This window comes from Bos indicus, chromosome 8 (assembly GCF_029378745.1).
Source record: "Bos indicus isolate NIAB-ARS_2022 breed Sahiwal x Tharparkar chromosome 8, NIAB-ARS_B.indTharparkar_mat_pri_1.0, whole genome shotgun sequence".
In the NCBI taxonomy this organism is placed as follows: domain Eukaryota; kingdom Metazoa; phylum Chordata; class Mammalia; order Artiodactyla; family Bovidae; genus Bos; species Bos indicus.
In genome coordinates, this window is record NC_091767.1 from 61,021,913 (window position 1) to 61,049,108 (window position 27,196).

The 27,196-nt window shown below is 48.4% G+C and overlaps 1 protein-coding gene across 4 annotated transcripts in view; it reads right to left on the bottom strand.

The window, feature by feature from the left end:
• Positions 1–27,196, bottom strand: part of PAX5 (paired box 5) — a 188,752-nt gene that overhangs the window by 118,350 nt on the left and 43,206 nt on the right. For all 4 annotated transcript variants that reach the window (XM_070794766.1, XM_070794765.1, XM_070794767.1 and 1 more), the window contains one exon: positions 2,343–2,518. In XM_070794766.1, the coding sequence (XP_070650867.1) occupies positions 2,343–2,518 (176 nt within the window). The remainder of the gene's footprint in view (positions 1–2,342; positions 2,519–27,196) is intronic.

Here is a 27,196-nt window from a genome sequence, read left to right on the forward strand (position 1 = left end):
ATTAGATTCTGTGTTTCCATGAGAATCACATGAAACACAGAGGGAAACATGATCCCTGACACCTAATGTCTGAATTAAGTAAGTAAGAGCTTAGTAGAAATGCCAGAGATTTTGTGCAGAGGTCAGACAAACCCTATCCTTTCTGTGGGCCTCTAAGAAATGAGGAGATTGATAGCTTGCTTCTTTTTAGAGCCCTACTGGCTCTAAAATTTCGTAATATTGTCAAAGGTTACAAGATAACTTTTCTCCCAGATTCTGGAGAGAAATGTGGGCTTCCTCCAAGGAAGGTTCCAAGCTGAGTCCCTTTGCTTTCTCCTTATGGAGTCAGATGGAATGCAGCTTCAGCCATCTCTCTGAAGGGCTCTGAGCAGTGGGACAGGCTGCCTGTGATGGAAACAGACACTTCTCCCTAGAGCCCAGGGCCTAGAGTGTGTGAGACTAGCTCTGACCTGCACCTATGACCGTGTGATTCCTGGAGGAGGTGTCACTCAACTGCAGGAGAAAGACGGAAACGCTGAGCACCGTCTATGAGACCAGGCCCGGCTACCCAGCCTCTCCTACCTTCCCCTAGCCCCTCCCTGAAGCCCAGCCACACTTTCTTTCCTTCCTCACTCCTGCCACACTTCCTCTGGCCTCAGGGTCTTTATACTCTTACTCCCTCTGCCAGTCAGTTCTCCCAACCAGGTCCCTTCAGGGCTCAGCGGAAGCCACTGTGGCCTCCAGGTTGGATCAGCACCTGCTTTCTGCCTTTAGAGAACCTCAGACGTCTCCTCATCAGTGCCTAGCACATCTGTCATCCGTGACCCTCTGAGTAATCCTTCTTTATTGTGATTCTTCCACACATCTGCAGTCTCCCTGAGGGCAGGTCCAAGCCTGTCTTGTTCACTTATGTACCTAGTGACTGGCTCTGTGCCTTGCATATAATAAACACTCATCAGTGTTTGTTAAGTGAATACATAACTTGTTGGGTGAGTGAGTGCATGAATGAAAGTCGCTCAGTCATGTCTGACTCTTTGCGACCCCATGGGCAGGCTCCTCTGTCCACGGAATTCTCCTGGCAAGAATACTGGAGTGGGTATTCATTCTCTCCTCCAGGGAAACTTCTCCACCCTCGGATTGAACTCAGGTCTTCTGCAACTGCAGGCAGATTCTTTACCATCTGAACCACCAGGGAAGCCCAGACTTGTTGGGTGACCTTAGGCCAAGCCTCTTCGCCTCACTAGGCCCCAGTTTCCCCATCTGAAAACAAAGTAGCTAGATGGTCTGTGAGTGCCCTCCTAGGAACCACACAAAGACAGCCAGACTGTCACAGTATGGTGGTCCCTGGAGCCTTGCTCACCCCTCCCCGTCCAAGGTCCCCTCCGGCACCTCCTCTCTCCACGGCAGCCTGTCCTGCAGCCTACACTGTTTGGGGCAACTCTTTGGGAAAACTTCAGCAGCCATCCTCTCATTAGCCTGCAGAGGAAGCTCAGCAGGTTAGTCTTCACCACCAGGACCAGCCAGCAAGTGCCGGGGAAGTCACTACTCTCAGGCCCCTGCATCTCACCCAGCGGATGGGAGCTCTCAGCACGCAGGAGTCAAGTCTGAGCCACCTGTGCCTGTGAGGTCTCCAGCCCAGGGCTTGTCACATACGGGGCACCAGGAAACAGTCGCCTGAATCGAATCTGGTACTCAGGGGAAACCTTATCCAGGCCCTGAGAGCCTCTCCCTGGGCAGAGCCTTTCTGGTCCCTCCGTTCTCTGCAGCCACAGGCAGTGACTGCTTCTCAGCCCAGGTTAGAGCAGCGGGATGCTAGCAAGGGATCATCCTGCTTTCTTCCCTCTCTTGCAAATGACGCAGCTGTGAGTCTGTCCAGTGAAACACTTCTTCATCTCCAGACTCTTGGATTCAATTCTAAAAGCATGACAGGGCAATGTGACAAGAGGGCTGACAGTGGGGGACACGCCAGTGCCATCATCACCGGGTTTATGGCCATACGATGCTTACGTATTTCCACCTGCATCCTGACTCACAGGATAATGACCCAAGACCACCTCAAGTGGCTCAGGAGATCATCACACCACCCTGTGTGAAGAGCCCCAGGTAAGCACAGCACCACTCAGCAATGGCAGAGCAACCAGACACAGAACACCCCCGCTGGGCCCAAGAGACCAGGCATCAGGGCCAGCAATCGCAAGAGCCCCAGATGCGTCCTCCAGACATCCTGGGAGGCCGCCACTGGCCAGGTATGGCTCTGAGTAAAACCTGGCACTCTCACCCACACCCCGCCAGATGCCTTTGAGTGCGTCACCTAGGCCTGCATACGGGTGGCGGATGTTGGAGGCAGCAAGTCGGGGTCATACCTGCTCGGGCTTGATGGGCTCTGCGGTGGTGAAGATGTCCGAGTAGTGCTGCCTCTCAAACACGCGGTCCAGCACCTCCAGCTGCTGTTGCGTGAACAGGTCTCCCCGCATCTGCTTCCGGAGGAAATCTCTGCCTGGCAGTGAGTGGCCGTTCGGCACAGGAGACTCCTGAATACCTTTGATGAGTATGAGAGAGGAGGGGTGAGTGTGGGTCCCACAAGCTGCTGGGCAAGACAGGCCAGACCCTGGATTGGGAAGAGGGTCTGGGAGACACACAAGCCCACCTCCTTCCCTGATGAGAGAGGACACAGGAGCTCAGATGGGGAGGGGTTCTTTGCCAAGGTCACCCAACTGGTTAGGCCAGAGCCAGCTTCCCACAGCCACACGCCAGGCCCTGTGTGAAGCATGCATCATTGCAGTTAATCCTCACAATAAAACCAATGCAGATGGTATTATTTCCCCCATTTTGCAGATGAGAAAATTGAGACCTAAAAAAGTAAACTGATTTGCCTGAGGATTGGAACTCAGGTTGACTCAGAGGCTTAATCACCAGGCACCACTGCCTCTCCTGCACTGAAGGTTCCCTTGGATCAGTTTTGTCCCAGAGCTGGGGCCCTTACCTGGGACATTTGGCATCATATCATGTGACCAGCCAATAAAACACAGTGTTAGGAAGGCCGTAGGGAAACACATGCTCTCACACAGTTCTGATGGGAGTCTACTCGTCACACACCCATGGTGGACAATTTGATAAAATCTATCAAGATCACGTGGGGCTCTCGAGACAGGAATACTGGAGTGCTTTGCCATTCCCTCCTCCAGTGGTCCACATTTTGTCAGAACACTCCACTATGACCCATCCTGACCCATCCTGAGCCTAGCACAGCATGGCTCATAGCTTATGGTTAGATAGCATCACCAACTCAATGGACAGGAATTTGAGCAAACTCCAGGAGACGGTGAAGGACAGGGAAGCCTGGCATGCTGCAGTCCATGAAGTCGCAAACAGTCAGACACAACTCAGTGACCGAACAACAAAATCAAGATCACAAATGCAAGTTCTCTTTAATAGAGCAATTGCACCTCTGGGAATTTATTTTACAGTTAGACTTACACATATAGGAAGAGATACATATACAAAGTCCTAGTAGCAAAAGACGGGAAACAACCCAAGAATTTGTTTTAGGAACTGGTTAAATAAGTCATAGCATGCTCACACAGTAGAATTCTGTGCAGCAGCAAAAAGGAAAGAGGACTTCCTCTGTGAAGTGATACAGAAAGATTTTCAAGATACATCATTAAATGAAAAATAAATAAATAAGATTCAGCACAGAATCTTTTGTGTAAAAAAGGAAGAAAATAAGACTTTACATGCATTGTGTGTGTATGTATGTGTGTGTATATATATATGACTGTCTGTGTTTGTGCGTGTATATATATATTTATATATTTAACTTTAACTTATATGCAGAATACATCATGTGAAATGCCGAGCTGCATGAAGCACAAACTGGAATCAAGATTGCCGGGAGAAATATCAATAACCTCAAATATGCAGATGTCACCACCCTTATGGCAGGAAGTGAAGTGCTAAAAAGCCTCTTGAGGAAAGTGAAAGAGGAGAGTGAAAAAGCTGGCTTAAAATCCAACATTCAGAAAACTAAGATCATGGTGGTGGAACCATGGTTCCATCACTTCATGGCAAATAGATGGAGAAACAATGGAAACAGTGACAGACTTTATTTTCTTGGGCTCCGAAATCACTGCAGATGGTGACTGCAGCCATGAAATTAAAAGATGCTTGTTCCTTGGAAGAAAAGTTATGACCAACCTAGACAGCATATTTAAAAGCAGAGACATTACTTTCCCAACAAAGGTCTGTCTAGTCAAAGCTACGGTTTTTCCAGTAGTCACATATGGATGTGAGAGTTGGACTATAAAGGAAGCTGAGCGCCGAAGAATTGATGCTTTTGAACTGTGGTGTTGGAGAAGACTCTTGAGAGTCCCTTGGACTGCAAGGAGTTCAAACCAGTCTGTCCTAAAGGAAATCAGTCCTGAATATTCATTGGAAGGACTGATGCTGAAGCTGAAGCTCCAATACTTTGGCCACTTAATGTGAAGAACTGACTCATTGGAAAAGACCCTGATGCTGAGAAAGATAGAAGGCAGGAGAAGAAGGGGACAACAGAGGATGAGATGGTTGGATGGTATCACTGACTTGATGGACATGAGTTTGAGCAAGCTCTGAGAGTTGGTGATGGTCAGGGAGGCCTAACGTGCTGCAGTCAATGGGGTTGCAAAGAGTAGGACACAACTGAGCGACTGGACTGAACTGAACTGGTGTGTGTGTGTGTGTGTGTGTGTGTGTGTGTGTGTGTTTCTCATACGGAGCCATATGGAAGGCAACATGAGAAATATTTAGAGTGGTACCCGTTTAGGGAGGTAGAAACTAAACAAATGGAGGCAAAGGGGAAGGAGACTTTTCATAGCATGATGTTTTGTTTGCTTTGTTATAGAACTTTAAATGTATTGCCTATTCAGAAATGTAAATTACAAAGAAAGTACGGGATTAAATCTCTATGGGTTCTGTATTGTTAGCTCTTCACACTATCACAGTCCCTGGGATCTGTGATGATGCCTACATTTCAAAGAAAATGTTACAAACTATCAATTAAAAATTAAATGGGTTGAAATATATTTTGTGAGCTTTGGGTCTGAACCATTCAAAACAAGAGAAAATAAGGTGGGTGAAAAATTTCAGTGAGGAATGGCCTCCAGGGCCATCATTCCCCAAGGCCCTCTGGAACCAAGTTGCTCATTCAGGGCCACCCAGAAACACTGCTGGTAGCCAAGCCCAGAGGAGAGGCCTCTGCTTACGCCACTGGGAAGCCCTAGGGGGAACCAGCGTGTGTCAGATTTCTCCCTGGCAGGTGCCCTTACAGGAGGCTCCCCAATCCCCCTTCCACCCCTGCCCCACCAGCCCGCTGCTGCCCTAAACTTCATTCATCAGGTCAAAGCCCCACCCATGTGCAGAAGGAAGCCAAACCAAGGAGCTTGAAGCAGTGGGATACTGTGTCCCTGAGATACTGCCCGACGTTAGTGTTCCCCCAGATGTCTTATCTGGGGGCAACTACAATACAGGCTCTGACATTTTAACAAAGACACTAGCTTTGGGTGTTGACATGAGTGCTGGCCTTTTAGAATTCCCTGTGTAGGCAGAGAGCTCAGAGCGCCCCAGCAACCTCTACTGGAAGGCTCTGCAGAGGTGGCTCAGTACACCCCTGAGAAAATGGATCCCAGATCAATTCTGGCCCAAGAGGATACCTAAGCTGGGCTATAGACTGAAAGACCAGACACACCAGCATGAGGGCTCCTTAGCGGGATCTCTGACTCAGGTCTTCCAGTCTGGAGCCTGAGGCCCTCCTCCAGAAGCCTGTGACACTGGCCTTCCATGAGACAGGTCCTTACTCCTGCCCACGGGACATCATCCTCAGAGTCCCCTCTTCCATCATGGCCTAACCCTGGGGGATTATCCCACAAGGGCACCAAGACTAGCAGTATGTGGGAGCTCCTGGCTCAGACGTGTCTGCCCAGCAGTGTTTTCCACTGGCTGGCATTCATCAAGTGGCCCTTGTGTGCACAGGTGTACACACACATACATACACGGGGGAAGAAGGCTCAGCTGGCTTCTCCTCAGCTGTTGCTCTGGCGAGTCATCCTGACCCCAGGCACTCTTGCCAAAGCATGACCTTGGCCTGAGTTCCCCAGTGCTCCCACTGAGGAGTCTCTTCCCATCAGAGTAACCACGTCCACCTTTAGGAGACGTCTCCCTGCCCACCAATTCCACATAAACTCACTAGCCCCTGTCCTCCCTGCCAGGCTCCAAACTCCTAATAAAGGCTCCTTCCTGTCTGCCAGCTCCTGACCACTCCTGCCAAGGCCTCGCCCTGCTGAGCCCACCTCTTCCCTCCCAACTGGGCTGCCCCACCAGACATGCCCCCACCTCGGCCTCTGGAGGAGGTCACTCCCTGGCAGCCAGGCTGCCCTCCTGTCCTCTCCCAAGGGCTTCACAGGCTGGGGCTCTGTGCACAGCTCAGAGCTCTGGAAAGCCAGAGCTTCGCCTCCACTGAGGAAGCTGAGAGAGGGTGGCTCAGCTGAGGGCTCCTGTGGGCAAGGTCACTGTGTGGTCACCAAGGAGGGCCTGGCACAGAGTTAAGGCTCAGGACACATGCCAAATCAAGTGCACACACTCAGGGTCCTCGGAGGCCCAGAGCCCAGGACACCACTAATTCTGCAGCACAGGCAGCCTCACCAAGTCTTCCAGAAAGAAGGCTCACCACGTCCTGCTCTGGCCTTCTGAAAGTCGGCCACAGCACCGTGGGCTGAGCCTGGGAGAGTGTGCAGACTGTCCTGTGACCCAGACACAGACTGAGCGGGGAAGAGCCACCTGTCCAGTCATTCACCCCAGCACTGCCTCTGCTTCCTCTCTCCCGGCCACTCCTGCCACGAGGTGGGGCATGTCAGGTGGGAGGGAGGCGAAGTCTACCTGCCACTTTGCACAGATGCCAAAAGTCTATTGTTTCCTTAAGAAGGCCTGGGGCCCTCCTAAACATTCAATCATTTATTCATTCATTTAACAGATACTGACATAGAGTTTACTCTGCACCAGGTAAGCGCCTCCCAAAGGGAGTCATGCTTGAAGTGGAAGCAGAGGACAAAATGTCAGCAAGAGCAAAGGGGCAAGGGAGGATATAATAGGCAGAGGTGGAGATGAAGGGGACAGAGGAAGTTGGGGTGAAGAGACCCCAGGAGACTCTGGACAGGCAGGCGGGGGTTGGGTCACAGAGGCCACAGAAGCCACAGAGGTAATCAGAGCCTCACTAGAGGAGGAGTGGGGTGGGGAGCCACAGAAAGGAGCTGGGGAAATAATCGCCCTTCACATTTCTCAGTTCCAGAGCCTGAATAGCTAGTTCCTTTAGTTCAGGCTGTGCTTTCTAACCCCTGCTCCCAAAGTTTGGAAAGACTCAGTTCAGTTCAGTCGCTCAGTCGTGTCCAACTCTTTGCAACCCCATGGACTGCAGCACACCAGGCTTCCCTGTCCATCACCAACTTCAGGAGCTCACTCAAACTCATGTCCAACGAGTCGGCGATGCCACCATCTCATCCTCTGTCGATCCCTTCTCCTCTTGCCTTCAATCTTTCCCAGCATCAAGGTCTTTTCCACTCAGAACTGAATGAGTCATTCTTCAAATCAGATGGCCAAAGTATTGGAGCTTCAGCTTCAGCATCAGTCCTTCCAATGAATATTCAGGACTGATTTCCTTTAGGATGGACTGGTTTGATCTCCTTGCAGTCCAAGGCACTCTCAAGAATCTTCTCCAACACCACAGTTCAAAAGCATCAATTCTTCAGCGCTCAGCTTTCTTTATAGTCCAACTCTCACATCCATACATGACTACTGGAAAAACTATAGCTTTGACTAGGTGGACCTTTGTAAGCAAAGTAATGTCTCTGCTTTTTAATACATTGTCTAGGTTGGTCATAGCTTTTCTTCCAAGGAGCAAGTGTCTTTTAATTTCATAGCTGCAGTCACCATCTGCAGTGATTTTGGAGCCCAAGAAAATAAAATCTGTCACTGTTTCCACTGTTTCTCCATCTATTTGCCATGAAATGATGGGACTGGATGCCATGATCTTAGTTTTCTGAATGTTGAGCTATAAGCCAACTTTTTCACTCTCCTCTTTGACTTTCATCAAGAGGCTCTTTAGTTCTTCTTCACTTCCTTCCATAAGGGTGGTGTCATCTGCATATCTGAGGTTATTGATATTTCTTCCAGCAATCTGGATTCCAGCTTGTGCTTCATCCAGCCCAGCATTTTGTATGATGTATTCTGCATATTAGTTAAATAAACAGGGTGACAATATACAGCTATGACCTACTCCTTTCCCAATTTGGAACCAGTCTGTTTTTCCATGTCCAGTTCTAACTGTTGCTTCTTGACCTGCATACAGATTTCTCAGGAGGCAGGTCAGGTGGTCTGGTATTCCCATCTCTTGAAGAATATTCCACAGTTTGTGGGTGATTCACACAGTCAAAGGCTTTGGTGTAATCAATAAAGCAGATAGATGTTTTTCTGGAACTCTCTTGCTTTTTCGATGATCCAGAGGATGTTGGCAATGTCCCCCTGCCTTTTCTAAATCCAGCTTGAACATCTGGAAGTTCACAGTTGACATACTGTTGAAGCCTGGCTTGGAGAATTTTGAGTGTTACTTTGCTAGCGTGTGAGATGAGTTCAGTTGTGCGGTAGTTTCAACATTCTTTGGCATTGCCTTTCTTTGGGATTGGAATGAAAAGTGACCTTTCCCAGTCCTGTGCCACTGCTGAGTGTTCCAGATTGCTGACATATTGAGTGCAGCACTTTCACAGCATCATCTTTCAGGATTTGAAATAGCTCAACTGGAATTCCATCACCGCCACTAGCTTTGTAGGTAGTGATGCTTCCTAAAGTCCAGTTGACTTCATATTCCAGGATGTCTGGCTCTAGGTGAGTGATCACACCATCGTGGTTATCTAGGTCATGAAGATCATTTTTGTATAGTTCTTCTGTGTATTCTTGCCACCTCTTCTTAATATCTTCTGCTTCTGCTGGGTCCATACCATTTCTGTCCTTTATTGAGCCCATCTTTGCATGAAATGTTCCCTTGGTATCTCTAATTTTCTTGAAGAGATCTCTATAGATTTTCCCATTCTATTGTTTTCCTCATTTCTTTGCACTGACCACTGAGGAAGGCCTCCTTATCTCTCCTTGCTATTCTTTGGATTAGAATCATCTGCATTCAAATGAGTATATTTTTCCTTTTCGCATCTCTTCTTTTCTCAGCTATTTGCAAGGGCTCCTCAGACAACCATTTCACCTTTTTGCATTTCTTTTTCTTGGGGATGGTCTTGATCACTGTCTCCTATACAATGTCACGAACCTCCATCTATCCTCCTTGGAAAGACTAGGAGCTGGCAAGATGAATTTTGCATTTGGACTCATTTGGAGGTGATATGTAGAGTCAGCCTGTCAGCCACAGGTGATCCACTGAGCCCATGCTGAAGGTAGATCACTCCTCATGGCATGTGCCCAGTTGCCAGGATAAACACTAACCATGCGTACTCATGCCACCTCCTCCAGCATGTCTTCCTTCATGCCCTAGTCACTTTTCCATCTCACCACTTTCTCCCTTGTCTTAGAAGTCAAGCCCCTAGGCTCTTCACTCTGACAGCACTATTAGCTACCTTGGGGAGAAACACCACAGTTAATTTATCTCTGTCTTCTCCAAAAAGAACATTTGCAGAATAAATGAACAAATTAGTAATACTACCTTCACTCCGCAGATATGGTCTGCAAATGTCACATTCCATCTGACCTCATTCACTCATTCATTTGTTCATTCTTGCCTCAGTCAACCTAAGGGAGCAGGCGCTGGGCTAATGCAGGGCAAACAGTGATAAGCAAAAGCTGGCCCAGCCCTGTCCTTGTGGAGTTATGCCCAGTGGAAGAGGCAACGTTAACTGAAAAATAATCAGACTAGGAAAGGTGAAAGTGTCAACCATGACAAATACTCTGACAAAAAGACTCACGGTTCTCAGAGGCCAGGGACATGGCTGACTTATCTCTGGGTACCACAGACAGTGGGTGAGCATGAGCCAAACAGACTATATGCACAGAGACAGCTACAATAGTGAACACCAGAAAAATCACCCCCTCCACAAGGACTGGTCTGAATCTCCAGGCCTCCAATGGACACTTTCGTAGTGTTTCCCATCCAGAGATGCTATCTGACTTCACTGGAGAATGCGGTCTTGAAGACAGGCTCCAAAAGCACTCAGACCCATTTTATTCTGGGGAGGAAAAGCTGAATTTTCAATGTGAATGGTATGCTTAAATATATGGATAGACATGGACAAAAGTACAAAGGTATACAGGGGGCATGGTATCTTTAAATCTTTTTTTCTACTCCAAATCAAATAATATGTAATAGACCCAGTGCTGGGCTTAGTCAACCATGGCTCGTCGAATTAACATTCTGGAAGCTAGCTTCAGGGGAGCAAGGGGCAGGAAGCTGTGTCTCGGGGAGCAAAGAAATGCTGGCTTTAAATTTCAGGTTAAACCAATGTTATTCACAACCTGGCTTTGAAGCTAAAAGCTTTACACAATCGGGTCTGGTCACGCAAAGAGGGAGGAAGCAAAAGAGCCTCAGATTCCCATCTGTCAAGAGAAAGCTGTCTCTTGTGTGTCTTAAAAGATCATAAACCCATTGCGTTTTCTTTAGAGCACAGCAGATTCAAGGGTTTTGCATTTTTTCTTGGAGGGTCCTGGTTTGTTTCTTTAAAAATCATCATATACTTTATGCCCACAGATGCTCCCTGGGAGAAAAGAAATAAAATAAAAAACAAACAGGAATCTTCCTAATTCCTCTGGCATCATGGCCTTTGGGATACAGCCCCAGCCAGAAGCCCAGGAGCCCAGGAAAGGAGGCTGGAGCTATTAAGTCAGTCTCTGGCCTTTCTCTGAGCCCCATTTCCTGCAGAGCCCAGCCCAAGTCAGAGCTCTGAAACAGCCTCCTTTATCCTCAGCATGGCAGGGCAGTGGAAGGGCCCAGTGAGAAAAGGGCTGGGAGCCAGCACACGTGGGTTCTAGCCCTGACTCTGCCCTTACTTGCTGGGTGGGCCTAGACAAGTTCTTCTCCCTCTCTTGGCCTTAGGTGCCCCACCAATAAACTAAGGAGGCTGTTAGTCATTTCTAACCACTTTCTTCTTTAAAATCCATGTAGATTTTGTCTACTGCTGCTAAGTCACTTTAGTCGTGTCCGACTCTGTGCGACCCCATAGACAGCAGCCCACCAGGCTCCCCTGTCCCTGGGATTCTCCAGGCAAGAACACCGGAGTGGGTTGCCATTTCCTTCTCCAATGCATGAAAGTGAAAAGTGAAAGGGAAGTCGCTCAGTCGTGTCCGACTCTTCGGGACCCCATGGACTGCAGCCTACCAGGCTCCTCCATCCATGGGATTTGCCAGGCAAGAGTACTGGAGTGGGGTACTAAATAGTATTAAATGAGCATTCATCTATTTTTACATTTTGGTTGTGTTTTCCATTTTGGTTGTTTGTGCAGTCTTTGTAAGGGAGTAATCTACAACCCAATATTCATTCTACCCCTAAATGATGGCCAAAGGTACCCAAGGGATTTTCTCTTTGCTAATATTTGGTTTAGAGATGGACATGGGGGTTGGGGAGGGCTTCTAGGAGGAAGTCAGAGACAGGAGAAATCTTTGTTTTCCCACTGAGCTACATTTTTTTGAAATTGTGAAAATAACTCCCAGATCCCACTGTTAATGCTTCTGGGCACTACAATGGGCCCTTCCCTCACCCCAGGCTCTTAGGTCCTCTCTCAGTCCGGCTGGCAGTGCTCCGAGGAGGGTGACATCTAGCCAGTCTGCAGCTTCTGGACTCTGGCACCCACCATGCTCACAGCCCTGCCTCCCTCAGTGAAGATGGAGACAGATCCAGGGCTTCGTGTGTCATGTGCCACAGAAGTCTGGAGCCAGCACAGTCGGGAACACCGAACTGGTATGACCTGGGGCATTTCCAGCTTGAGTCAAGTGAGTCCAGGGAGTTTGGGGTGGTTTTCACCAGATGGGGAGATAGCAATCAGAGCTGTCATAGCTAATTGTTAATTCTTCTTTTTTTTTTTGACCACACCACATGGCTTGCAGGATCCTAACTCCCTGACCAGCGATCAAACCAGGCCCCAGCAGTGAAAGCACTGAGTCCTAATCCCTGCACCAACAGGGAATTCCCTGTTGTAGCTAATTCTTAAAGCAATCCATAAAGCAGAAACAAACCAAATTCAGACCATGCTAATCTGCAGCTTTAAGAAATTGTTTCAGATGCAAGAGAAGCTTGCTGAGGGGAGTAGTGGCTCCAGAATTTATTTTCAGGAGATGCTAGACAAGACCATGGGTTACAAAGGGGAGGTGAGGGTGGACAGCGTATTTGTTCTGGGGCTACATCAGCAAAAGACCCTGCATACACTGAGAGAACACTATGTATCCCTAGCAAAGATGAAGGGAAGAGAAGACGTCTGAAGATAGAGGTGATGGGGGCGTAGGCTCTTTAATCCCTGGTCTCACACTAGATGGAACACTGCTCCATGCCAGCCTCCTAGACAAGTTATCTTAACATCTTTAAATTTCATTGACCCTCAGAGCATCTGGGGGGGCGAGGGTGCATATTCTTACCCCATTTTACAGATGAAAAAACTGAGGCTCAGAGAGGTTGAGTAGCTGAGGTCACTAAGCTGGGATTTGTACTTCAGTCGCTTGTCTGCAGATCCAGTGCTCTCTCCACTTCCCTCCTTGAGTCAACTAAGACTAAAACCCTCTGTTTCTTCATGTGTAAACCCATAAGCAGGACACGGTAAACAGAACAGTGGTAAGCAGGACCATCTCTGGGGTTTTATAAGAAATAAATGAAATAATCTCAGTGACACACTAACATGAAGTTAGTGTCCAAACAGCATTAGCTGCTATCTGCATCATTTTCACCAGGAAAACCTTTCCAAGGCTGCCACAGGACAATGCCCAGCCCTCCTAGCCTCCACGATCTGCCTCTCCAGTCAGGATCTTCCCCAACACCATCCAAGCAGGCTACTCCTCATTCCCCAAGAGTCCATGTCCCCCCGTTCACTGTTCCTTCTGCCAACTCACCCTTCACCCCAGCCCACCAAAGGCTCGTCTAAAAGCCACCTCCTCTCGGAAGCACAAAGACTAAACTAATCACACTATCTTCTAACTCTCCTCAGCAAGTTGCACGGGCTACCACTGTTATGCTGGATTTCACCCCTTTACAATCCACTTTGTGAGATCCATCTTCTTGGAATCTCCACTTGACTGCTGAGGAAACTGGCAGAGATAACAAGTAACTTTCACAAGGTCACAACAAGGTCACATGGCAGGGCACTTGTACACCTTTTAAAGATCTTAAAATGAAGCTGGCCACTGTGATGGATGTGGCACAGCCCACAGGGTAGGTTCAAATCCTCACTCCATCTCTTAAAAGCCTGTGATACTTGAGCAACTTTAATCTCTAATCCTCATTTTCTCATACATAAAATGGGATAATACATAATGGTACATGGAATTGATGAAAGAATTGAATAAGGATATATGTTAAATGCTTAGCATAGCTCCTGGTACATAAAAAGTGCTCAATAAACACAAGCTATTTCTAGGATTACTTCAGCATACCTTGTTTTATTAAGCATTGCTTTATTGTGCTTTGCAGATAATTGCCTTTTTTTTTTTTTTAACAAATTGAAGGTTTGTGGCAACCCTGCAGCAAACCAGTCTATCAGTGCCTTTTTTTCCCAGCAGCATTTGCTCACTTCGTGTCCCGTGTCACATTTTGGTAATTCTCGCAATAGTTCAAACCCTCTACCAGCAAAAAGATTACGAGGCACTGAAAACTTAGATGGTAGTTAGCATTTTTAGCAATAAAGTATTTTTTAATTAAGGTATGTACATCTGTTTTTAGACACAGTGCTACTGCAGACTTAATAGACCACAGTATAGTATAAACATAACTTTTATATGCACAGGAAAACCAAAAAAGTGTGTTGACTCCATTTATTTCAAGTTGATTTACTGCAGTGGTTATGGAACCAAACCCGAAATGTCTCCAAGGTATGCCTGTATTTCTTTCCTTCCCTGCTCAGAGTATAAGCTCTCTGAGGACTGAGCCCATGTCTGATTCACCACAAACAAGGGAGATGCTGATTAATGTTTATTGACTGAATGAGTGACCTGGGAAGACTTGAGGGGATGAAGGCCGAATGGTTCAGGGGAACTCAGTAATGGGATAGTCTCTAGCATCATTGGAGAACTCAGGAGAAAACCTCTGGGAGTGACCTCCATTATATCAGTGATCCCGAAGAAGGAAAGAGTGAACCAACTAAGAGTTTATGTTCTACGTTCTAAGAAAGAGCCGAGGCAGTTCACAAAATTTTAAACAAGAGGATAATAAACTACCAAAACTCAGTTGAGCACTAAGCTTCCTGGCAACACACACCAAAAGGAAAACACAGCAAGTCGTATAGGGTATGTGCTCACAACAACAAAATGCCATTAATTCTTCCACTCAAAATAATTCATGAAAGAAAGTGAAAGTGAGTCGCTCAGTCGTGTCCGACTCTTTGCGACCCCATGGACTGTAGCCTATCAGGCTCCTCCGTCCATGGGATTTTCCAGGCAAGAGTGCTGGAGTGGATTGCCATTTCCTTCCCAGGGGATCTTCCTCACCCAGGAAATGAACCTGGGTCTCCCGCATTGCAGGCAGATGCTTCATAGCGCTTCTATTTTCTGCATGGTGTTTTGAATGCTTAGGGTGACTCTAAGATGACTAATAACCCAGATGTGGGTCCTAGAAGAGGGACTATCAGAGCCAGACCTCAATTAAGGGAAAGGAACAAGGTGCTGGGATAAGGGGATAGGATTCCAGCCCCAGACGACTAGCATCAGTCAGCCATATCTTGAGAGCATCTATACTATGAGCCAGGCCCTGTGCTGGGAATCAGGGCAGCAGGACCGGAAAGGTCTCCCGGCAGCCCAGAACCAACATCGATGTTCCGGGTGATTTTATAAATGCCATCCTAAACCAGGGCCACACGCTGAGAAAAATCAGAGCGGCATGGAGGAAAATTCCATTGGAACGACCATTATTCAGCCATTAGTTTCACTCAATCTTTCTTCTCCGAGAAGGAAAACGCAAAATTGTAAAATTGCTAAATACGTTCAGGTTCGACCACAGTGAATTTGATTGTGGTGTGTGTTAACCAGTAAGTCACAGGCTGTCAGGGAGGGAAAGACTCCAAAGGGCCAATGATTCCACACTCGGTTTGGGGCCAGAAGGCAGGTCTAAGGGGAGCTGAGCCTAGGAAGACATGAGGCCCCTGACTCCCGTTCCAAGCCTCACGATCCATTCGTTCCTAAGCTACCTGCACCAAATTCCTGCAGAGTGTCTGGTCCTGCACTTGGTACCTGAGCTAGAGAGGGACGTTTTAACCCTTGCCTTCAAGTGGGGGATACAGACAAGTGAAAAATTCCAATGTACTAAGGTAAGTCCAGAGCCCTGAAACAGCCAAAGACAGAAGTAAGCCTGAGAAGCAGAGGCAGCCCTGGGAGCTAGACGGAAGTAGTCAGTCCTCATACAGAGCTTACTCTGTGCCAGGAACTATTCTAAACACCTTATCTATTTAATCCACACAACAACCCAGTGATGTCAAGTTTGTTACTGCCCCTCCTACTTTACAGATGAGGAAACTGAGGCACAGGGAGGTTAATCACCTTGCCCAAGGTCACACAGCTGGGAGATGGAGGAGATGGAATCAAAACCCAAGCAGTCTGGCTCCAGAGTCTGCACCTAACTCTACGCTAAACTGCTCCACTTAATGCAGACTGGGGAGCAGGTGTGATCCAGAAAGTACCCCTGGAAAAGACAAAGCCTGAGTCTTAGGGATAAGTGGGAAGGAGTTGGCTAAAGAAAGGGGCAGGGAAGAAGTACATTCCAACCAGAAGGCACAGCACATGCAAAGGCCCAGAGGCACAAAAAAGCCTGGTGCATGGGGATGGCTATAACTCAGTAGGTGTAGTGGGCAGAAAGAGGGCAGGGGGGTTCTCCCTGTTTAGACACTCCATACCATTATCCAGAGCCTAATACATACTCTGAGGTACAAACAGTACAAACACATTATTGAAGCTCTCCTGGTGTTGGGATGAAGCGATGGATTTCTTTGTGCTTAAATGAATCAAGATGACCTCCAAGCACAGACAAGAAGGAAGTAATACCTTATTCACTGCCCCAGGACAAGTCTGTTCTCTCTAATCCGTACTGTCCAAGTCCATTACCTCATATAGTAGTACCTAATTACTCCACCTTACAGAGAGATAGGCACACTAATTAGGAACGATGTTAACCACCACAGTGAAACTATTCCAAAGCAAATGAAATATTACTAGGAGCACAAGGGTGATTTGTTTCTGTGAATTGTGCTTTCAAATGAGATCAAAGAATGCTAAAGGCTTCGTTTTAATTATACCTGGAAGGACTTCTCATGTATGCATACCTTTTTCAGCATTCATGAACACAGCAGTCTGTCCCCCACATCCCACTGTGCAGAAATAAATAAATAAAAGGGTTTAAAAATCATATTTACTCTGATATCTTTGCATTACCCCCATTTGAGTTTTTAAATTATTGTCTTTATTTTTTTCCAAGGACAATATAACTAAAAAGAAGGTTCATATTGTGGAGTGTATCTAGTTGATCATTGCACAAATGTTTTCAGGAGAAATCACTATATTTCTCCAAGATGGGTATGGGTTTTGTCATAGATCAAAGTGATAGGGAGGAAAAAAAGATAAATCATCAGAGATCCAAAAATACTTTTCATTTGGAGAAGATATCAGGCCATTTCGATGGGGCTGATGGAGTCCCTGTTCTGTCTCCATTACCTGAGGCAGGCAGCCCCAGCCAGGAGCCAACTACTGAGATTATATTCCCCATAAGATGGTCCCCAATATATATATATATATATGATCTTCAACCTCTATTGATTGACCAATTTCACAAGCAAAGACTGGTGAAATGAAGCTGAAATGAACATCATGCTTTAACTCATTGAACCTATCAGGCCTGAGTTAATCTCACTGTCCACTGTCTCTGATAGAATTCAATTGATCAATCATGTTTCGGTGATAGTACCATTTCACTGGCTTATTGCTTCTTCATTTCAGAGCTTGACCTGTTAGATATACTCGGACTGGCTCGACTACTCTTGGATACACAGAGATCAGCCTCTGTCTGCCAACGTGTGTCATCTCCTGTCCCAGCTGAAAAGAACTCGAGAGGCTTTTGTGTAAATCTGTGGTATGTTTTTCCACCCGAAATGCACACATCAGGGGTGGATTTATGATGGTGTGGAACTGAACAAGCACAAATTATAAGAGGAGCTCTTCATTCTGCACGGAAACACCATCATTGCCTTTTACATAGCTAAACTGATGTGCTCAGGCTCTGTACTCACCGGAGGCATGTTCTTGTATTATCTTGGCAAGTGTGTGCACCCAGAGTAAGGCACATGCGGAAATGGTAACAACAATTAAATTAATAATAACAATCGCCACTCCTCAAGTACACATTCATGCCGACCTTTCACATCCATCCATCAGCTTCTCTGATTCTCACCGTAGCCTCAAGGAGGTGAGCAAGAGATTATCATTCTCATTTACAGACAAGAAAATGGGTTCAGAGAGGGGACATGGCTTGCCCAAAGTCACACAGCAGAGCTATCGGGCCAGTTGAGCCTGCGAGTCCTGATGTCTCAGCACCTGAGTGCCTCTTACCCCACTGAGTCTAACTTCCAGGGAATTTCAGAACTGCTGAGTCATTTGGGGTACACCGCTCTGTCCCTGGCTACCTAGATGAAGGAAACATCTTCAAAATTAGGCTCAGAGCATTTTAGAGTTGCGGATGGACTCTAAGATCTGTTGGGGAATCCTCTTAGCTTAGAAACTGAGACCAAGTGGGCAATAAACTGTTTTCCAAAGTCAACAAGACAGCAGCCCAATCAGGACTCAAACCTGGATCCCGAGCCCTGAACTCTTCATGCTTTCTCTTAACACTTCCCCTGATCCATGCCAAGCCAGTGAGCTCCTGTCAACAGAGAGAATTTCACTCTCCACTGTCAACATAGCCCAATGCGCTGCTTTGGTTCCTCTGTGGCATTTGATTTAATTTTCCCAACTGCAAACCAAGATGTTGTGCTTTGGGAAAGAGGGGACGGGGGCTCCACCCAGCTGTCTGCCTGAGGGAGGTGGCTCTTGAAGCCACAAGGCTAAACCCAGCGTGCGGGTCTCTGGAGGAGGCCAGGGCCATGACAGTTTGCAAATAAGCCTTGCATCTGCTTAGAGCCGGCAGTCTGCAAACACACTAATGGACTTTCCTCTGCCCACGGGGAGCTTTGGAGAAGCAATAAATAAAGCAGGCGCCTCTGGGGGGAGCCATTGCTGAGGCCAGAGATGGCACTGAGATGAGGGGCTTGCTGAGGGTCGGGGGAAGGGCTTCTGGGCCTCCCACTGCAGCATGCTGCACCCCCTCCTCCCACAGTGCATCTTCCAGTAACCCCAATCCCTGCAACCCCAATCCCTCAGTCTGTGTTCCAAATAGTCAGGCCCTTGTCTAATTACATCAGTACACTTACAATTCAGTTCAGACATACAACCCTTGTAGGGTGGAGTGGCTCATGTGGTCTGATGTGGCCACAGAGTAGACACCTCTTTGGAGGGGGATGAGAAGAGGCCCAGAGGCCAGATGGAGGCCCTCACCCAGGAGAGAGCCCATGGTGGAAATGGCAGGAATGGCTACACAGGTTCAAGAGCAGGTTCAGGAGACAATGAAAAGGGAAAGTGGACTGGAGTTAGGGACTCACTGGTGGTGGAGGACAGAATGCACCTATGAACTGCCCTGTGAGATGCTCTGGATTGCCCTCCACTTCTATCCCATCTCACTGGAGTAAAGTCCACGACTTACAAGTCCCTGTTGCACCAGGATCCCCTGCCCTGCAGCTCACCTTCCTGATGTCCCCTCTTTCCACTCTGCTCCCCCTTCCTCTGCTCTGGCCACACCGGCCTCCTTGCTGTCCCTCAATCACCAAGCTCACCCCTGCCTCACTCAGACCTTGGCATGTGCTGTTTTCTCTCTCTGGAACATTCCTCTCCCAATATCTGTTTGGCTCCCTTCTCCTGCCTCTAAAGTCTTGGCTCAAATGACATCTCATCATTATGACCACCCTCCACAAACCAGCATGTACCCTACCCAGCCCTGCTTCATTCTCTATTTCCTTACTCAGCTTTGTGGTCCTCCAGAGCACTTAACAACATGCTGTTTATTTTCCTTTTTTTTTTTTTCCACATTGAGAGGCTTGCATGATCTTAGTTCCCTGACCAGGGATTGAACCTGTGCCCTCAGCAGTGAAAATGCACAGTCCTAACCACTGGACCTCCAGGGAATTCCTTGTTTTCCTTATTTCTTTACTCTTTCCCCCCTCATTAGAATGTTACTCATGAGGGCAGAGGTTTTTGTCTATTTCATTCATTGCTGTGTCCCCCACACCTAGAATAGTGTCTAGCACATGGCAGCACGCAATAAACACTTGTGGAGTGAATAGATACAAGTGGACATTTCATTGAAAGTGAAAAAAAAAAACAAAACACAGGTACAAAGGAGACAGCTACTCCTTGGTGACCTCCTGCTAGGAAAGAGTACTCACCCCCTCCCTGTGGGCATCTGATGGTGCCCCTTTCCCTGCCTGGTCTGGGGCTTGGGAGACAGAACTCCCTCAGGGAAAACAAAGGGGGCCACCAGGCCTTGCCCATCACTGAGGCCACAGTGCCTGGCTCTGAGTCAGGAGCCAAAAAATAGATGAACAACTCCCCAGCGGGAAGGCCCAGCCTTGAAAGAGTTTAAATGACAAAGATGGTGGTGTACTGAGTGCCAGCTCTGGCTCTGCCACTTGCCAGCTATATGTGCGATGAGAGTCAATAAATTCTGCCAAGCCTGCAGCGCTGGGTCAGAGAAAGCAAGCCGGGGGGACCCCAAATGAGACAGTGTCATCTGCATAGCAAGCACCCCCTGTCAGGCAATGAGGACAGGGAGTGAGGATAGGAAAAAAGAAGCCATTTGCCTAATTAAAAAGGACAAGGTGTGTACAGAGAGGAGCACCTGGCTAAGCTGCATCCCTTGGTTCAAGTATTCCTTCCTCTTTTGCTGGTGCTTTGATCCCAAGCATAGCCCTGTCAGGGGAGCCCATTCCCTGGCAGAGGGGGGTAGCCTAGAGAGGGGGAATTATGATTCAAGCAGGGGAAAGTACACTACAGGAGCCCCGAAGAGCAGGTAGTGGGGCCCAGAGATGAGAATCTCTCTGGTGTTGGGGTTCAGGGAGAGGGATCAGGAAAGACTTCCTGGAGGAAAGTGACAGTCGCTCAATTGTGTCTGACTCTTTGTGACCCCATGGACTATACAGTCCATGGAATTCTCCAGGCCAGAATACTGGAATGGGTAGCCTATCCCTCCTCCAGTGTATCTTTCCGACCCAGGAATCGGACCAGGGTCTCCTGCATTGCAGGCAGATTCTTTACCAGCTGAGCTATCAGGGAAACCCTCTTGGAGGAAACAGTTGGCATTTGAACCAGGATTTGGACTTGGGGGCATGAGAGAGGAGGCAGAGGGTATCCCAGACAGTGATAAGCTGTGGGTGGGACTCTCACCAACTGGGAGCTTGGCACCCATGAAGGAGCCCGGCACCCATGAAGAAGCCCCAGATACACAGCAGGCCATGCTCTCTGACCCCCCAGCACAAGGTCTTGTACACAAAATGCAGGATATATGCAGATTTTGCTTTTTCAAGTAGTCACAGAACTTCCCAAAGGAAGAGACCCCAGAAAAGAACTCATTTGTTGCGGTGGATCTCAACAAGGGTGATCAAATCAGAGGAGATTCTGAAAATCGGTGAATTACTGTTATTTGGGGAAGAGTTAAGGCATTTAGTGGGTGGAGCCTGGGGTGCTCCCTAGCCCAGTCCAGTCCAGTGAGGGACTGCCCTACATCCCACACACCTTTGGAATAATACTTACAGGTTGGTGAGAACTCTCTTTATAAATACTTGAGCCATGAACCTAGCTCTATTTTACTTATATATACACAAACTTGGTGTTTCAATTTACACTGAATTTTCCAGGAATGCAACCCTCACATAAATTGAGGGAAGATTATGCTTTGGTTTGGTTGGAATTTTATCAAGATGTTCACAATGTCAGAAAATCAGTTTGCTGATGGCAACACCACCAGAGGCATTTGTATTGCCAGAAAACACAGCTGTCCACATTTGTAGCTGCCGTATTCATGGTGATTCTACGCATAAGTGCAAGCAACTGACTACTTTATTATGTCTTCTGAGCATTTACATAATGAAATACATCATTTTACTCTGATTTTATTTTTCTTTCCCCTTTTTGTTACAATTGGAGCATTGTATTGATTTTTAAATTATGTGTCTAGGCAGGTTATATTTTCTCTAAATGTCATCTTAGTATAGCAAAGGAGGCACTACGAAATATTTGTTTTAGAGAGGCTAGATAGAATTGACAGGATTCAAACTCACTGGGTTCAAGGCCCCTTCAGTTCTGTCCACTAAAACTATCTCAAGACTGTCACCCTGTCTTTCTGAAAAGGGAGAGCTATAGGGAGAGAAAGAGCTCTCCAGACCCTTTTTCAGGAACAGGAAGACAGATGCCAAAACTGACTATAAATAAAGGTACTTTAGGCATGAATAGTAAGAGTTTGTTCCTAAAAGACATCACTGGATTCCCCCTTTCCTTTTTAAAAACTAAATTCCAGATAGAATAATCTAGCTAGGACGGTCAAGACGGGACCCAGCTTCTGCAGCAGCTTCTCTCTCCTGCCCGGTCTTTTCTCGGTCATCGGCATCAAGGCAAAGAGCAGAAAGTCATGGGAGAAAAGACACCTTGACAAATCAGTGCTCCTGCTGCCCTGCAAACATGCAGAATGAGCTTTGGAGCTCGGAAAACAGGAGGTAGAACTAGGTAAGGAGTGAGAGCAGGAGAGGAGTTGCTGGGGGCTGGGGTTATATGCTACCTCTGCCACTAACAGAGCGGGTAAACTCACAGGCTCTAAAATCAGACTGCTTGGGTTTGAACCCCAGCCCTGCAACTTACTAGCTGCATGACCCTAGACTGATTATTTAACCTCTCATCTTTTCCATCTACCAAAGGGCAACAGTAATAGTACCTACACTTTCTTAAAGCTGGTGTTACACTCGGTGTCTGTCACACAGTGAGTGCTTCAGTCTCAATGTCAGCAGCACCAATTACACTGCAAGAGGGGGCTGGGAGCAGAGACCTGGGTCCTGGCTCCATCTCCCCTGTGGACCACTCACACTCAACTGGTCCTCAGAGACCATCAATTCCAGCTCCCCCATTTCACAGAGGAGGACACTGAGGCCCAGAGAGGGGAAGAAATGGACAGAGTTCACACAGCAAACTAGTGTTAGATTTCCAATCTAGACTCCTTCCGCAACATTGTGCCGCTTCTTAAACATGCTAAGCATCAGTCTGTACATTGTGGATGAGGTTGGTTGTCACAGGGTGGCACCAGGGATCACTAAATGCAATGACAGGGGAAAGTCCTCAGCAAGCCTTCTGAAGCCTGTGCCACCTCAAGGAATTCAGGCCCCTACTCAGCACACAGTAGGCACCTGACACGTATTTATCATGTGCATTGCACTGTCTTTTCTCACTGCCAGGTAAATTTCCTGAGGTCAAGGGCGTTTCATATCAGAATATCGGACACGTGGGTGGTTCTCAGTAAATATTTGTTGAGTGAACGAATGAGTGATAGTGTGTCTGAAAAGAGAACTGTTCCGGGGGGAGAGGGGTGTCAGGAGGAGGGAGGAAAAGGAATCCTTTGGTTCTCTAACTAGAGGGAAAGCAAGAGATTGAAGAGAAAAAAGAAATACCTCCCCATATCCACTCTTTCACATCTGTACCCTGCCAGTCCCCAAGCTGGGGAGAGAGCCAAACTGAGAGAGCCACTGGAATGAACTGGAAGTGGCCCTGCCCATGGAACTCACCAACCAATGGAGGAGGCAGGAGAAAGCTGCTGGGGCTCAGAGGCAGCCATGTGGCTAGCATCCTTCTTTGTGGGGATAGGAGGGCTTCCTGTGGGAGGTGCCATGCCACAAAGAATGGGGACGCAGGCAGGACAGAGATGGAATGAAGGCACTCTCCAGAGCAGAGGGCACAGAGACAGCATCACGGCATGTGGTGTGCTGAAATGCAGTCCCGAATTTGTCAAGCCATGCTCCCTAGCAGCAGCGATGTCTTTGTATCTTTTTCTACTTTTCCAATGGAGCAAAAGACAAAAAATTTATGCCAGGTTATGACTCCACAAGATCAGAAGTCCCCTCACACCCAGAAGCAGAGGGAAGAAGAGACCACCGGGACACCAGGAGGTCGGGCCAGTCCAACAAGAGAGGAAGGGATTTATGAACCTCCAGCCCAGCCCAAATCTGCACTGTGGTCCAAGGCGACAGCGGTGGGCATCGTCCACCCCAGCACCTCGATCCAAGGCGCCCCGGCAGCCCTGCCTCTCCTCCGCCGGCTCGGGGTGCACAGCGTCCCCTGGGCTCCTGGCACTCGGCGGGCCGGTTCCCCGCCACCGGTGTCCCTTGCCTCCGCGCGCATCCTCTGCTCCGCTGCCCGGCTCCCGGCTGCCGCCGCGCCCGCACTCCCCGGGGCCCGAAAAGCTGGCATCCGTTGTTACCATAACAAACTCAATTGTTCTCAGCAGGGCCCCGACAAATAAAGTCATTCATTACGGGCCTCTCCCGGCCGCCGTGGGCTGCGCGGCAATCAGCGGGCCGCCCGCCGCCCCCTCGCGGGCCGAGACACGCGCCAGCGCCGGTACCTGCCGGGGCCCGGCCCGCGGCGCCGCGGCCGCCACGCTGTGCCCGCTGCCCCGCCGAGGCCGCGCCGGCTGGGGGAGCGCCGGCCGCCTATTAGTTTTATCTCCGCACGTCAATTGACTTATACTGATTGGCTTCCTGCCGCCAAATGTCAATTAAATTGCAAATGCTCGGCGGAGGCCAGGCGGGCCTCCTGGCCGAGGGCGCCGCGCGCTCCCTTCTTTTTTGCGCCGAGTTCTGACCGCGGCTGCGTTTCTTTCTCCGGCCGCCCGGCGCAGGCAGACACCATGCACTCCTGCAAGGTGTCCCCTCTCCGTTCTGGGCCGACTTGGCGCCCCGACACCCGGCGGCGGAGGAGCGTCTGGCTTCTCTCCTCCCCCAAGCCCTCGGCCTCTTGTAGGGGCTTGATTTCGCGGAGTGGCACGGAATATTCATCAAAGATCCTGGCACATGACTCCGGTGCGACCTTGAGCAAATCCCGTCCGCTCCGCTCGGGCCTGGCTTTCGTCGCCGGCCAAGGAGGCCTGAAGGAGAAGGCGGCCGGGGGCCCTGAGTCCGGGTGTGCGGAGGTCAGCAGAATCACGAGCATTCACTCGCGCGAGCCAGGCAAGGCACAGGCCGGTCTTCTCAACAGCCCTCTTAACTAGGTATAATTATCCCTCTTTTACAGGCAAGAGGATTGAGGCTTAGGGAAGAGGTTACAGGCTAGGGAAGAGGCCGACTGGGTTTCAGAACGGGCAGCCAGACTTCAGAAATTTGTGGCTTCGTTATTGTGCGCTGTCCTCACGGGGAAGGCGCCGTGAAGAAATAAGAAAGGGAAAGAGATAGGGCTCTCGCCTAGACCTGGGAACCCGCCACTGCCAAGAACATTTCTTCTTGCCAGTTGTTCTACATCCATATGAAATTCTTACAATAATTGTATGACCTAAGGGTTAGAGTCCCCATTTTACAGATGGGTAAACTGATCCTTGGAGAAGTTAAGGAATTTGTCCAAGGTCACCTGGGATGAACTACTTAACAACTATACTCATACCTACATGGAGCTTGACGGTTTATAAGCACCTTCTCACACGACACTCCTGAGCTGACACAAGACTTTGAGGAAGGAATTCAGCTCTCTCTTTGACAGGCTGGGCATGGCTTGCCCAGGATCACCAACACTCAAAGCCAAGGCCTTGCAATTCCCAATCCTGTGCTCCTGGCCCTTCCTCCAGGAGACCTGGAGCAAAAGTGACTCAGGCACAAGGCCCCGCTCCTCCACCTCTCCCCACTCTGTGGGAAGCTATAGAGGGGAGTCAGGCTGGAAAATGCTTAGGCTCGTGGGAAGAGCCAGAAAGGGGGGCTCCCAGGAAAAAAGGCATTTTCTGGAAGGACCAAATGTTAGGCCCTCAGAGCGATTTGGTGGGTTTTCCTCCACTGTCTCCCATAACCCCGCTCCCCACCTTCCTCCTTGGCTGTTTCTGTCTGCCTCCTACAAGCTCTGCCTTGGGAGCGAGTATGCAGGTTCTTAACTGATAAAATGTGCCAGCGTTTAAAAGATACAAACCTGACCAATCGTTCTTTTCAGAAAAGAGATGTTAGCAGAACAAAAGTACCATTCAAAAGTGCTGGATGGCATTTGTGTCTCAGACAGAAAGGAAACGAAGAGAGAGAAGATGGAGGAGGAGGGAGGGGGAGCAGCAGGCAGGAGGGAGGAGGCAAGATCTGGAGATGGAAGGGTTATCTGCGGCGGCTCTTTGCATCCAAGTGGAAGATCCAGAGGGCAGGGATCTGACTGAGATCACACAGCAAGATAGTGGCAAACTGCAGCCAGGAACCCAGGCCTCTCCACCCTGTGACCTGTTCATCCTGCCACTGCAAGCTGCCCTCAGCTACAACTCGAATTGTTCACTTCCGAGACAAAGCAGAGCTAAAATTCTGCCGTTGCAAATTCTGGTGCATATATCTTTTTCTTCTCATTCTGGCCTGATGAGATGATTAGACTTAGCAATATAAATGAAATAATCATCTGAAAAAGAGAGAAAGATGGGAATTCCCTGGCAGTCCAGTGCTTAGGACTCAGTGCTTTCACTGCGGTGGCCTGGGTTCCATTCCTGCTTGGGGAACTAAGATCCCACAAGCTGCAAGGTGTGGCAAAAAAAAAAAATAGAGATTGAGAGAAAAACAAGAGCTAGGAATTGAGAAAGTTCTCAACACAGTCTTTTTTGAGGAATCTGGATTCAGGGTTAAAACTCTTCTCTGATGATAAAAATAATGGGAACTGCTATTTTTAAAATTTGCCATGTGCCAGAGCTGATCAAAATACTATAGGTAACATTTTTTTATTACCAGGAAATGCAGGAATCATTATCCCCTTTTAACAGATGAGGAAACTGAAGCTCAGAGACATTCAGGCCCTTGTCAAAGCTTGCACAGCTACTGAGAGGCAAGGCTGGGCTCAAACTTCAGTCTACCCACGGTGCTACTCTGCTGTGGTGTAAAGTCCACATGTGATCAGCCAACTGCACTGGAAGGTGACCAACTTGAAGATGTCACAAGAACTGTGCACAGCAGTGTCAGGAGAAGCGTGAGAAAAGACTGAGTATCTGAGTGAGGAAGCAGGCTCTGTGCAGAGGTTCCCCTGAGCTCAGCCTGGTAGGGCGATGGGACAGAATAACTGAAACAAAAGGTGGGCTCGAAATCCCCTGTTGGAGAGAGCTAAGGACATTCCCCCTGAGGCCATCCTGAGTGACACTCTGTGAGAGGCAGACCGGGGTGGCAGGTAAGGCTACTCTGGAGCCAGCTACCCAGGGGCCAGTCCCAGTAGTGCCTTTGGGGAGCTGTGTGACTGTGGGTAAGTTCCTGAATCTCTCTGAAACTCTATAAAATGGGGGTGATAACAGTTTCACCTGGTACAGTGGCAGTGAGTATCAAACGCATCAATAGTTTAAAATACAAATGGCAGGGACTTCCCTGGTGTTCCAGTGGTTAAGACTCTGCTTCAAATGCAGGGGGCGGAGGTTCAGTTCCTGGTGGGGGGACTAAGATCCCACATGCCACGTGGCCAAAAAAGTAAATAAATAAAAGGAATATATATGGCAAACCCTAAATAAGAACTAGCCATTAGAGTTACAGTTCCCATTTGAGGCTGTGATCTATATATACCTGGGGCATATGCTCAGGTAAGGCAGGCAGAACAAGGGCCCTAAACACCAGCATGGAGAGCTGTGCATATTTGTACGTGTGCGCACACACACCTGTGTGTTTAAATCACAGGGGAGCTCCCTCCCCATTTT